We start from the raw sequence: 15,000 nt of genomic DNA, 5'->3' as shown, positions 1-15,000 counted from the left end.
AAGAACCGTTTTTTTTGGTAATGCGTATAAAAATAGAACCGATTTGGTTCCTTTTTTTTGTATCCTCTCAGTGTTAAATTGACATTTGAGAATTGTATTGAAAACATGAATTAAAAACACTATTCAAAGTTTTGTTCAGTACTGTAATTGCATGAAGATAATCAAAGGAAAAATCAAAGAAATTCCATAAATTAGAAAACAAATGTTTTTAAGAAGTAGTGAAAATAGCAGATCTACAAGCTTACAACGCGGCACTAGTTTGGGTACCCTGGGGCAAACGTCCAATTTCTCTTTTGGGTCAAAAAGCTTAGGAAGCACTGGTGTATATATAGCTACTGGATATCAGTCAGAGGAAGCTACAGTAGCATAAGGGTAACCGATTAGCTCGAGGTCTGTCTTTCAACATCTTAGGATTCCTGAGGGGGAAGATGTGGACAGATTTGTCTCTCTCTATATACCTTCTTGGCCACGGACTCCTCCTCCACTCCGTCTCCCACGACCACATACACGGCCCTCCGACCGAACCTCTGCGACACGCGCTCGAAGCAGCTCTCTTTCCCTGTAGGAGACAGACAAAACGGGGGGCGAAAACGAAAATAATTTTAAAACAAGCAATGCTGGCGCATTGAAGGGGTGGAGAGAATTACGGGGAGGAAATTGAATTGAGTCTACTTTCTCTAACTGCCCCCCCCCCTCTCTAGCCTGGCATGACACAAGACTTGTATCACTGTGTAGATATTAGTCTGGAACTTTGGTGTGGAAGATTTAAGGGGCTGTAAATACAAACAGATTCAAAATCTGTTTGTATTTACTGCACCAAAGTAAATACCAAAGTGCCAGACCAAATCTCCTCAGGGATTAATTTTTTCTCCTGTGGCAGATTTGCCCCCCCCCCCCCCCTCTCTCTCTAATAGGCTCAGGAGCTGTGTTGTCAGTTCTCACCCGTCTTGGTGGCACTGTAGATGTTCTCTATGGGGAAGGCGGCACCCAGTCCGTACAACAGCACCTTGGAGAGGGCCGGTATGAGCTGCGTGGTGGTCACCAACACGTTGACACAGTTGGGCCTAGACACGGAGGGACAGGAGTTCATTACCACACGGCACGAGATAGAACTCCAGTAACTCTTTATTAATGAGACGTAGCTTGCAGAGTTAGTTCATTCAGACATACTCGAGGGGGTTCATGCCGTGCTCAAAGGCGCATACTATGCTGCATTACTATGTGGGCGTATAAGTGTGTGCAAGTCCCACACGTCATTCGCCGATGCGGCAGTCAGCTGACCAATTGGGCGGGCTACTTAAGCTCACTAGACTGCATGCTCTTCCTGCCTTCCTCTGCATATGGTTCCTGGTTGTGATGTTTTCTCCCACCGCCACCTCAGCACCCATTTTAAGTAATCTAGTCGGTGTCAAATAATATCTATGAATTATCTTATACTGAATAAAGTTCCCTCTTGCTTCACTGAACCCACTTCCTACATTTGCTATAATTCTCTTCCAATGATCATTTTCAATATCAACCCCCAAATCATTCTGTCAAGTCAATTTGAGACTGTCGCATGTACTGTACAGTACCTTCCAGCAGTTCTTTTGACATTTTGTAATAAAAAAACAGATGTAGTACGAGCTTCATGTGGTCATTTTAGATATTCAACGGGTGCATTTTCAACAGGATCAAATGTACGACCCAGACAGTGTCTCATCTGCTGTCGGGAAGAAACCACCTATCTCCAAAATGTTCATTTTTCAGGAAATGAAAAGATATAAATTTTTCAGGACATTTTTGAAAATTTAAAAACAAAGCAATACTGTCTCATCACAGTTGGTGTTGTGACTTTATATATTGTTAATTACTTGCATGAGAGGTAGTGGAGTTAGTTGCTTTAGTAGACAGTTTGAGGGTCCAGTGGAGTTAAGAGGTTTTGTCCAAAGCGTTTCTTTTTGTACTACTTTCCATTGGTTCAATATTTTCGAAACAACACACAGACGTAAAGGGTGTTCAATAGCACTGATTTATGCACAAAAAAATAAAATAAAAAATAAAATATGGAGTTAGGAGGTTTCCTCCCGACAGCAACGAATTATACTTTGTTAATCAAAACAAAATCCCTCCTTGGCTGCACAGTAACCACACCGACATTGTCTCACTCTAAGTCTATCACGCTAGCGTATCATTAAAGTTTTCTTGTTTTTCAGATGTGCAAAAATCAGTTTGGGTTACATATACACAGCCGGGGGGGGGGGGGGGGGTTCGACTTGGCAGCATCAAGTCAAGTGGAGCCTTCTGCACGGTAACAGTAACTGACCTTGAGTTGATGAGAGCCAGGGCCTTGAGCGCCTGAGTCAGCCACAAGTCCGTCAGAACCTCCATCTCTCTCCGTAGCTGGAGCCACTCCTCCCGCTTAGGGCTGCCGAGCAAACCTGGAATTGGTGGAAAAAAAGTACAACTTAACACGGAGCCTGCCAGAACCGTAGCCTACGTTTTCCAGGGTTTATATTCTTTAATGTTTTGATCCGATCGCATCGGTAGCTGCCTCTCGTTAGCATAACTCAACTCAACTCAACTCAACTCAACTTTATTTATATAGCACATTTTACATGACCAGGTCAACCAAAGTGCTGTACAGGTTCAAAAGAAGCAACTGTCAAAGTGGCACAGTGGCCGCGGCCATTCTGAAGATGCGCGCACATCCACTTACACATCCACTTTCAATGGCCTGTCTGTATCTCCAAATCGGCGCAATGAATGTCACCCCTTTTGCAACCAGATCTTATTTTAATGATGTGTCATTGACACTGGGCTCACTTACTTCCTGGACTACATGTTGTCTCAGTAAGACAGCCCTCCCCCTATCCACAAGGAGGAGCAGTGGACCAAAGCATTATGGGAATTGCAGTCCAGGAAGGAAGTGAGCCCAGTGTCCATGACATCATGGAGCCCATGGAGTCATGGACACTTTGAAATACAAAAATTACCCACATAAAAACCACAGGAAAGTGTTTCTTGCATGTCTCCCAAACATCATTAAAATTATAGCTGGTTGCAAAAGGGGTGAAGTGGCCCTTTAAGCACAGTACATGAGTTTACCACTGCCAATCACAGTGACATGCACACTTTGACCAATAGCACTTAGAAAACATCTAATAATAATAATAATGATAATAATAACTGCACTGAGACATCGTGAAGCCATGTTTTGACAGAAGAAGAAGAAGAAGAAGCTGACTCCATGTCTCTGGGTGGACAATATTCTCACATTAAGTGTCGTTTGCCAAAAAAGACCTCAAACATATGGTTTTCCAGCAGAGTTAAAACAGCCAGCTGTAATCAGCGGTGCCTGTGCTGGGCTCAGGCCATATAGCTTAGGGCTGTTTGGATCACTAAAGCCTCTACACAGTAACCCCTGTGACTTTGTCGACTAAAATGACGAGCAATGCAGTGCGCCCTGTACTCTTATCGCACTTTTTAGAAACATCTGCTATTTTAGAAAAACCTTCTGACCATAATGAGGTTTGCACCCGACAGAAACGATATATTAATTAGGTCGTCTGTTTGAGAACCACCGATGAGCCACACAAACAAAGTTGTCATCATGACGTGAAGTGTAATAATAATCAAGAACCAAACCCACCCCCGATGTTGTTCTTGTAGCTGTTGTAGATCTCCTTTACTCGGCGGTATCGGAAGGCCAGTTTCCTCATCCAGTCCACCCCTCCGTGGACCCCGGAGCCCAGGCACAGGGAGCCGGCCCCGGCCGGGCTCTGGAAACCGTCTGTCCCAAAGTTATACGTGCTGCAGGACGGAGGGAACGCAACGCAACGGAACAGAGTCAGCATGGGAATCACAACGGAACGGAACAGAGTCAGACTGGGAATCACAGCTGAACGGAACAGAGTCAGACTGGGAATCACAGCTGAACGGAACAGAGTCAGACTGGGAATCACAGCTGAACGGAACAGAGTCAGACTGGGAATCACAGCTGAACGGAACAGAGTCAGACTGGGAATCACAGCTGAACGGAACAGAGTCAGACTGGGAATCACAGCTGAACGGAACAGAGTCAGACTGGGAATCACAACTGAACGGAACAGAGTCAGACTGGGAATCACAGCTGAACGGAACAGAGTCAGACTGGGAATCACAGCTGAACGGAACAGAGTCAGACTGGGAATCACAACTGAACGGAACAGAGTCAGACTGGGAATCACAACTGAACGGAACAGAGTCAGACTGGGAATCACAGCTGAACGGAACAGAGTCAGACTGGGAATCACAACGGAACGGAACAGAGTCAGACTGGGAATCACAGCTGAACGGAACAGAGTCAGACTGGGAATCACAGCTGAACGGAACAGAGTCAGACTGGGAATCACAGCTGAACGGAACAGAGTCAGACTGGGAATCACAGCTGAACGGAACAGAGTCAGCATGGGAATCACAGCTGAACGGAACAGAGTCAGACTGGGAATCACAACTGAACGGAACAGAGTCAGACTGGGAATCACAACGGAACGGAACAGAGTCAGACTGGGAATCACAACTGAACGCAACAGAGTCAGACTGGGAATCACAACTGAACGGAACAGAGTCAGACTGGGAATCACAGCTGAACGGAACAGAGTCAGACTGGGAATCACAGCTGAACGGAACAGAGTCAGACTGGGAATCACAGCTGAACGGAACAGAGTCAGACTGGGAATCACAGCTGAACGGAACAGAGTCAGCATGGGAATCACAGCTGAACGGAACAGAGTTAGACTGGGAATCACAGCTGAACGGAACAGAGTCAGACTGGGAATCACAACTGAACGGAACAGAGTTAGACTGGGAATCACAACTGAACGGAACAGAGTCAGACTGGGAATCACAACTGAGAGAAGAAAAACAAAAAAGAAGAACAAAATAAAAAGGGGGGGGAATCAAAGTTTCTGCAATAAAGTTCAATAAAAGAGAGAATTCACAGACCTAAGTTAGTATTGGTAACAATCGAGCTCTTTCTCAAATCACTTTGAAACCTCCACTAAAGACGTGCTTCAAAACGGTAGACAGAGAGCCACGATGATGAGCTCTGAAAGCACTCTGGAAATGCTATGATGTATGATCATATCCTGCTACCCTAATAGACAGGGGTACATAAGCACATGGCCGTTTATCCAACAGCTTTCTCCGACCCAACCACACTTTCACCACACATCTCTATATGCAAAATAAATTCGGCACACTCCCAGAATACATATAGGCTACATTTCATTGAAAGAAATGTCTTAATTACTGAATAAATATTACTTTTGTCAACCACGCCATTGTTGCTCAACATCAACAGCCTACGTCAGAATCGTCATGTTGGCGTCTACTACGCCAACTACGTTCACTTAATGGGGCCAGTCCTTCACAGTGACACACGCGTTAGATGAACCACGCGACCGGGATGGTTTCTACCCCTCAATGTCGTGCATTTGCTGCGCCCTTCTAATGCTGCGCCACGCCCACTCTATACTGCTCCATGCGACTCGAACAGCGTCAGCAGCAGCAGCTCCGAGCCTCCGTCAGAAAGGCTGCCCACAGCACTGCACAGCCCCACACCCAAATTAATCGAATGAATGAATAAGGCGCTTATATCGCTTTTGCTCAGTGGATGGGACATTTACATTAAAAGCAATCGGATGGACGCGTGGATAACGGCATGGCTGTGTGCAATCGGAGGGAAAGCTTCCATAATCCATATAGCTTCCATGCTAGCTGCTTCAGACACAGGGGAGGGGAGGGAGAAATAGTGCGAAATAGCGCTTATGCAACAATTACCCTAAAACACAAACACCTCAACTCGATGTCATTGTGAATAAGAATTTCGAGCGAAATAATAATTTTTGGAAGGACACATTCACCCAGTATGAAGCTAAATGTGGAAGCCGTGTGTGTCACACCAAAACGGGTGACCTATAGAAACCTGTAACCAGCCTCTCGCACTGCCTGCGAGTTGGCTCCGTCTAAGGCTCCGTCTTATGAGCAAATTTAGAACTTCCGGTTTCAGAGCTAGCAGATTTAAGACATCCGGTTGCTTTCAGAATAAAATAAGGTTATTTAATTCGTTAATTAAATAAATTTTACATTACATTATTAGTATTATTATTACATTACAGTTATTGTAAAGACACACATTATGTTTCTGTGTAAAAATAAGTAATTAAATAACATAAAAAAGTTATCTAAATGGATAAATGCTATTCACTGGAGTGCATGGACTTTATAAAGTGGACACTGGACAAAAGACGGCTCCGCCAGGCAACTATCTGGACATACCCACGCGTTTGGGAAGATGTCCTCTACCACCCCACAGTCTCCGCTAAGCGGGAGAGGTGTAAAATTCACAGCAGCAGAGCTTCTACTGGGGTCAATGCAAAAAAATGTACCGTTTCCGGACCCAGAATGGACACTGGACAAAGAGGCCTCCGTGAGGCAACTATCTGGACATACCCACGCGTCCGGGGAGATGTCCTCTACCACCCCACAGTCTCCGCTAAGCGGGAGAGGTGTAAAATTCAGAGCAGCAGACCTTCTATTGGGGTCAACACTCAAAAAAGTGCCGTTTCCAGACCCAGAATGGACACTGGACAAAGAGGCCTCCGCGAGGCAACTATCTGGACATACCCACGCGTCCGGGGAGATGTCCTCTACCACCCCACAGTCTCCGCTAAGCGAGAGAGGTGTAAAATTCAGAGCAGCAGAGCTTCTACTGGGGTCAATGCAAAAGAAATTACCGTTTCCGGACCCAGACTGGACACTGGACAAAAGACGGCTCCGCCAGGCAACTATCTGGACATACCCACGCGTTTGGGAAGATGTCCTCTACCACCCCACAGTCTCCGCTAAGCGGGAGAGGTGTAAAATTCACAGCAGCAGAGCTTCTACTGGGGTCAATCAATGCAAAAAAATGTACCGTTTCCGGACCCAGAATGGACACTGGACAAAGAGGCCTCCGTGAGGCAACTATCTGGACATACCCACGCGTCCGGGGAGATGTCCTCTACCACCCCACAGTCTCCGCTAAGCGGGAGAGGTGTAAAATTCAGAGCAGCAGACCTTCTATTGGGGTCAACACTCAAAAAAGTGCCGTTTCCAGACCCAGAATGGACACTGGACAAAGAGGCCTCCGCGAGGCAACTATCTGGACATACCCACGCGTCCGGGGAGATGTCCTCTACCACCCCACAGTCTCCGCTAAGCGAGAGAGGTGTAAAATTCAGAGCAGCAGAGCTTCTACTGGGGTCAATGCAAAAGAAATTACCGTTTCCGGACCCAGACTGGACACTGGACAAAAGACGGCTCCGCCAGCCAACTATCTGGACATACCCACGCGTCCGGGGAGATGTCCTCTACCACCCCACAGTCTCTGCTAAGCGGGAGAGGTGTAAAATTCAGAGCAGCAGACCTTCTATTGGGGTCAACACTCAAAAAAGTGCCGTTTCCAGACCCAGAATGGACACTGGACAAAGAGGCCTCCGCGAGGCAACTATCTGGACATACCCACGCGTCCGGGGAGATGTCCTCTACCACCCCACAGTCTCCGCTAAGCGAGTAAATGGGTGCTTATATTTCTATGTGAAATGTGGTGATGCTGGCATCACAATAGATGCCAGCATCACGCTGCCTCCGTCTAATAAGCACATTTACAACTTCCTGTTTGGAAACCCAAACAGATGCTTCTGACATTTGCCTGTGCGTGCTTAATCGTTGTACTTCTGAACACATTTCCCAAATCTCAGTGATTTATCCACACATCGCTCTGTGTGTGTGTGTGTGTGTGTGTGTGTGTGTGTGTGTGTGTGTGTGTGTGTGTGTGTGTGTCGCGTCGCCCTCCAGCTGCAATTGCGAGTGTGCGCTGTGTGCAGGGCACACTACTGAGTTTAAAACCACAGCTGAAACATGAAGTGGAGTCTGTCAATTCCCGCAATTTCCTTCTTCCCATATTGCGCTGCAACGACACTAGGATTGAGCCCCCCGAAGGGGGGCGAAATTCTAGTAACTATAAAACACGCACGCAGTGATCCCGCTATAACTCCTACTACTGAACTACTTGTCACGCAGTGACCCAGGAGAAGACGACAGGCCCTCCTATCACTGCATTGCAGTATTGATACTTTTACTTAAGTAAAACAATTGAGTACTTTTTCTACCACTGCCATTACTACAAGCACGACGTCGCGACGTGATGATGCGTCGTGAGCTTGTAGATCTGCCATTTTCGGCACAAGCCACCGAGCATATATAAATCAGGCATAAATAAATGACGGTAGGCCTAGGCTGGCAATCCAGCCTGACAGCGTGTCGCGGGTTCGAGTCCCGATCCCAACGACCTTTGCTGCGTGTCTCCCCCCCCCCCCATCTCTCTCCCCCTTTCCTGTCAACCTACTGTTAATCTGTCAATAAAGGCAAAACATCTCATGAACTGTGTACTTTTATTGTGTAGTTATGTTCCTAGTGTTTTCTGTCTGCTCCATTTGTTGATACCTGCCTCGTCTCACCTGTATGCATTGACAATTGTATTTCACCTGTGTCCTGTTTAGTCTCAGCCAATCATGTGTTGATTGTAGTTATGTTGCACCTGTGTCTAGTCTATTTAAGCCTCCCAGTGTTCAGTGTTCCCTTGCCAGATTATAGTTACGTTGTGTTCCTGCCTGTGTATGTCCTGTTAGTTGTTAATAAATACTGGACTTTATCTGCCTGCCTGCCTGCCTGCCGTGCTCTGCTTCTGGGTCCTCACCTGACACGCACCGTGACAAAAAGCCCCCAAAAAATATCTTAAAATATAAATAAATGGCGGTAGTAGGAGGCTTAATTACCTCAGGTCCTGGCCGTTGTCGTCAGACGCCACGTCATCAATATGAACCTGGTCACATTCCTGGGAAATGAAAATGAAAGAGGATACATTAGACCGAGAGAGAGAGACGTGGGGAGATCCGTTTCAGAGCTATAGGAGCTCTGTACAGGCAGGTCTCTCTCTTTTAACAGCCTCCGGGAACGGAGACGGACGGGGGGACGGACCGCCACAGTTTCACATGCAAACCCCCCCCCCCCCCATATTATCTCTGGGAGCCCAAATTACACTGTGCAATCCTCAGTGTCACTTTGACACTTTGACACAGGAATAGTCAAATCACAACTACTAAGATTCCATAGGATTTGCACGCAAAGAAGTGATTTCAAAATAGCTTGTAAAACGCTATTTAATGCTCTCGGACTAAGAGGATACACTAGGACATTCCTCTGGAAAGCTCACAATACCTTTTTAGAAGTAAGAGTGCGGGATCCAGGCCCCAAATTGGCCCTGATAACCAGTTATTCCACACAGAGCAGACTAGCCAACAACAGAATAAAGGAATTTTGAGAACCGAACGGATGATCTTCTAAAAGATTATAAATTTATATCGGCCTACAGAAAAAACAAAAATTATTATCTAGTACACAGCAAGCTAAAAGAAATCAACACACCAGCACGCCAGGGACCAGAATACTTCAAACCCAAACAATTAGTCAAAAATAGAACTACAAAACGCGTGTTGGAGATTAAACAACAAATAACAGCCAGAACCAGCAACTGCATTTATTTAATGTGAAAAATGTCGTTTACAATATGTCGGAGAAACGGGTAAAACAATAGCTACAAGGCTGGGACAACACAGATACAATATTAACAATGCAAAAAAGACAAAACATTTCATGGCTCACGGCATTGAAGCTCTAAAAGGCGCTGGACTTCAACACAATCCCAACTGGACAGTAGGACAAAGACGTTTTAATGAAAAACAGTGGATTAAGAACCTCAACACGGATTTTCCTGGAGGCTTAAACATGCCTAAAATCAGATCTTGAATACAACAAAACTTAAACTCAGGATTAAACTGGAGTAAATCTATAAAAAGTGATTGGATCAGACTTCCTTCGGATACATGGCGAATGCATTCATTCCTTGCATTGTGCTTACATGTGTAAGCACAGTGCACTTTAGTCTTTCTGTGCCCCCCCCATTATCTCTGGGAGCCCAATCTACACTGTGCAATCCTCAGTGTCACTTTGACTCTTGAGCCCAAACCACACCAAAGGGTCGGGTCGGGACAATACCGTTATAAAGGTCAACCACACCAATGCAACTCATTGAGTTGCAATGAGTTGCATTGGTGTGGTTTGGGCTTTAGAGTTTGACTAGGTTAACGGCCCGTAATACAAAGGGTCCAACAGGTTCCTAGCTGTCCACCTGTTGGTGGCGCTATAACAGGCCAATGTTAAAAAAAAGAAGAAAATGTAACAAAATGAATGTGAGTTAATGGGTAAAATCACTGGCATTCCACTGTGTACTTTATTGAAATCACATTGGTGTCTCTCACAATAGAGGCTAAGGGCCGATTCATACTCCTATTTTACCGCTGTAGTGCCGAAATTATTTCGGCTCGTCAGAAATTTTCAGCAGCACCGAAGAGCCGACTTTGGGACGGTACCCGCCCAAACCTCAAATGATGTCACATTGTAGGCGTGATTCATACTCCTATTTTAGAGCAGAATAAAAGTCGGTTCGGGGGGGCGGGTACCGTCCTAAAGTCGTCTCTTCGGTGCTACTGAACATTTCTGACAAGCCGAAATCATTTCGGCACTACAGCGGTAAAATAGTATGAATCGGCCCTAACACACAACACACATGATGTGTATCACACAAGTCATCATCCAATCCATGCAACCACCACTGCTCTCAGTCTGCACTTTAATATCAAGTCTGTGGTCTTTCAAATCTGTTATTCTCATTTGGCTCTTTCTGCCGTCTGCAGTCTACCCACCGACTGACGCTTTGAGCCTTTAGTCCAAATCCTACCAAATCAAAAAATAAGACACTTACCCACGCACACACACACACACCACACTGTATGTGTGACACGCACCCACACGCACAGGCACACACACACACGCACACAAGTGATCCAGCTATAACTCCTACTACTGTACTACTTGTCACGCAGTGACCCAGGAGAAGACGACGGGCTCTCCTATCACCTTTCAGTTATAGTCTGAGACGACAGAGTTATAGACGCTACCTCATCACCCCCCCCCCCCCCCCCCCCCACACACACACACACACACACACACACATACACACACACACACACACACATAACCACCACTACTGTTCTCTCCATCTGCACCATATCAGTGTTGATTTCATCAACTAATGCTATGACGAAAAACGTCGGCTGCCTTTTTTCATGGACGAAAACTAAATGGAAACTATATGAAAACTAGGCTATGATGACTAAACCTAAGATTAAATATATTGACAATTTAATCAACGAATAAAAACTAGACTAAAATGTTAGGAAGGGACAAGAGATCCAGTATAAGTCATTTTACAATTTGGTTGCATGCTGAAAATAGCAGATCTGCAAGCAAAAATATTTGTATACATTTTACTTTGTTCAGACTAGTCATAATTGATCAAACAAATGTCAACCCACCTCATCTCCTAACCTAACCATAACCGCAAGCACGGGAGCAGACGCTGTCGCATGTCGGACTAATGCCCTGTCTGAATTACATGCGGTGCCCCTTTTACATTTTGAAGTACATTTTGAAGCCAAGACTTTTGTACTTTTGCTCAAGTACATTATTAATTCCGGACTTTTACTTGTAACGGAGAATTTCTATATTGCAATATTGATACTGGGCTGCAATTACAACACCTGCGGTGCAGGGCTGCAGTTATCCATTATTATTTTCTTAGCTATTATTCTATTGGTGCTTAAAAATTCAAATAGATTATTTTTTTTAATAACGGACTGTCAAAATAGCCCAAAATACCAGATATGGCTTCAACATGTGCATAATTACTGTATTTTACAGTTGTAACATCAACATGCTAAATGTGAGATTCTACTATTTAGTTCTACATTCACTGGACATTCACATTTATTGATAAGACACACATGCACATGTTCACTCATTCAGAGATCCTGTGTAGATAAGCTCATTCTTTTTTTTTAAACTTTATTCTTGTTTGTACTATAATTTAAGGTAGGTTCATTTAACCTTTTTCCCTTTATAGGGAAGTAGACTAGAAGTATAGACTAGACTAAATTGTTGCGAACGCAGTGAGCACTTACTATGAGACCTAGCAGATCATGTCTGTCTGTCTGTCTGTCTGTGTGTCCGTGTGTCCCCCCTTTGTGCCCATAAATGGAGCTGAGTGATTTGTTTGTGATTGATGCAACACACTCCATATTTGGACGTATAGCTGCTTTGGGGACTCCTTATATGGTTATGGCTAAGTTAAAAACTTAACTTAAAAATAACTTAACTTAAAAAAATAATAACTTAAAAATAAATCTTAAAAAAACCCAAATATGTACGAGCTGCGTTCGCTTCCCGCGTTTGCGCGTCTTACTGGTACTCAAGTACAGTACTCGAGTAAATTCAATTTCCACCGCTGCACAGGACATGGACAAGATAATTGAGCTGCAACAAGACTTGACATGAGTTTGTCAGCCCTGCTGTGGCCTAGCGAGATTTACTGAGCCTTGACAACAAAGAGGGGATAAAACGGGAGTTTGTAAATGGCTTTGCTGGCCGCCTTCCCTCTCCTACAGTACACGGCTTCCACTCCCATGTGACTAATTTCCCTCTCGGAGACACAGACAGACACGGCTATAATTACAGCACAAAGTGTCCTTGTTTTGTCTCTCTCTCTCTCTCTCTCTCTCTGTGTGTGTGTGTGTGTGTGTGTGTAATCCTTCTCTTTGTCAGAACAAAGCGCAGGAATGCAGAATAAAAAGCTTTTACATTGTCCCGTCACTGACAGGTATAGTAAAACTACACTTTAATAACCCATTGGAAGATTCCTAGAATACGCCTCCGTTTATTTTCTGGGCCATTCATATGTTAACTATTAAACATTTAGATTATTACTGTAGGTTCTGGAATGATCTACTGGTCACAGTGCAGATGTTCAGTAGCAGCCAACAATAGACTCCTGCTTTATCATTTTCCTACTATTGAACTGTTTGCTATACTGAACTATTTCCTATACTACTATTGAACTATTTCCTATACTATTTCCTACTATTGAACAATACCCAAAACCTTTTTGGTGTCTCGCAGCCAACAATATAGCCAATCTACAAGCTCACATTGCATCACAGCGCAACGCATTGTGAGCTTGTACATTGGCTATTTCTTTTAGGTGTGAGACAAAATGCCAAACCAAGTGTGAATCAGGCATTTAGGGAAATGCTTGTAAAACAGCAACAACATGTATTTGGTGCCAGTTTTGGGGAAAACAGCCTGGCAAGTCGTAACAAGCCCCTTGCTATGCTGTTTACTATATTACCGTCAATGTTAGCACTGATATTCTCACATTGGTTACCAGTAGTTAAATGTACAATGTATGCACACATACTGTAGGAAAATAAAGCGGGTGCGTGTTCCCAAAAAGATGAAAAATGAATTACGTCAAAAATATTTATATTCAAAAGAATACTCCCAAGAAAGAATCATAATGCAAGATAATTTGCAAGATAATTTGCACAAAAGTCCAGTTCTACCTTACCGTCTTCTTTAAATTGTTATTGGACGCATTAGGATACTCCTGTTTTCCCCTCGACATTGCCCACAGTTATTAACCTGGTAATGATCATAAAAGGTCTCATAATTATGCATTGAAAGGAGGGGGGGGGAGCCTCATAGTCTTTGATTAAAAGGCTCACCTCGAGGTCATTGAAGAAGAGCCTAGAGTCTGCCAGATTGAAAATCATCTCTTCCATCCACAGACCCAGAGACACCGCCTTGGAAGAGTCCTGCAACACAGACGCACACGCACACACGCACACGCACACACACACACACACACACACACACACACACACACACACACACACACACACACACACACACACACACACACACACACACACACACACACACACACACACACCACACACACACACACCACAACATTAATAACCTTTTCCAGCCCGCACTTATAACACTTACACTATATTTTATTTTCTGACAGTCAGTCATACACAAACAAGAGTGAGAGCGGCTAGCGCCGTGAGCATGAAATTGCACGGCAATTTCAAACTAAGCTAAAACTCAGCGTCTGTACGGCGTGTGTAATTCTAACTGCTTCGTGTTAAAGAAATCTCACAAACACGTCCGCGTTTCCTCTGTCAGTTCCATGATGCAAGACAATACGTGACAAGACGGCTTCATTATATAATACAAGACAATTTGAATCAGAGCAATCACGACTTGTGCACTTCCAGCGTTCCATTTGGCCTTGGGTAACTGGAGGAACTAAAACAGTTTGTTTGGCTCGTGGCCAGAGCTCGTTACAGAGGATTATGTGCGGCTCGCTCGCTATACGGTTTTGAGGGTTGCATGGTTTAGGATAAGAAACGAGATGTAATGACTGTAAAGGACTGAGCATGATGGCATGCACGAGTAGGCCGATATGTCTGCTGTTTACTGTGATGATGATGAGTCATCGTCATTATTCATGTCATTATTCTTTGCCCTGTCAGTCCCGGGCCGCCCGTCTGTCTCCGCAAACAAGCCTTTCACTCAACCTTTCGGCTATAGCTCCTCCGCTGCTGCCAACAACTCCTCGTTTTTTTGGACTGACTGACTGACTGACTGACTGACTGACTGACTGACTGACTGACTGACGGACGCTGCAAACAGGTTTCATCAGCACGAGAAGGAAGTGTGATTATTTATCTGTCAGTCATCGCCTGCCTTCTGCTCCGTCTTATCTGCACGCAGTCTGTCTTGTTGGTGGACTCTCCTTACCGTCTGTTTGTCTGCACTCCCTTTCTTTACACTCAGCAACACCTTTATATTTATGTAGCGTCTATTGTGCTATACTCAATACTTGCATTGTAGAAATACTTTGCCTTCGTTACAAGTAAAAGTCCAAAATGCACTTGAGTGATAAGACAATAATCGATAGTTGGAGCCCTA

The 15,000-nt window shown here is 44.6% G+C and overlaps 1 protein-coding gene across 2 annotated transcripts in view; it reads right to left on the bottom strand.

Annotated features, from left to right (window-relative positions):
* eya2 (EYA transcriptional coactivator and phosphatase 2) overlaps positions 1-15,000 on the bottom strand; it is a 42,585-nt gene that overhangs the window by 535 nt on the left and 27,050 nt on the right. For both annotated transcript variants that reach the window (XM_080786206.1, XM_080786207.1), the window contains 6 exons: positions 13,743-13,832; positions 8,841-8,899; positions 3,632-3,792; positions 2,306-2,420; positions 943-1,064; positions 459-559 (listed from right to left, as the gene is read on the bottom strand). In XM_080786206.1, coding sequence (XP_080642332.1) covers positions 459-559; positions 943-1,064; positions 2,306-2,420; positions 3,632-3,792; positions 8,841-8,899; positions 13,743-13,832 — 648 coding nt within the window. The remainder of the gene's footprint in view (positions 1-458; positions 560-942; positions 1,065-2,305; positions 2,421-3,631; positions 3,793-8,840; positions 8,900-13,742; positions 13,833-15,000) is intronic.

Source organism: Protomyctophum bolini, assembly GCF_963924005.1.
Source record: "Protomyctophum bolini genome assembly, chromosome: 2".
In the NCBI taxonomy this organism is placed as follows: Eukaryota; Metazoa; Chordata; class Actinopteri; order Myctophiformes; family Myctophidae; genus Protomyctophum; species Protomyctophum bolini.
This window is presented reverse-complemented; position numbering and strand designations above follow the sequence as displayed.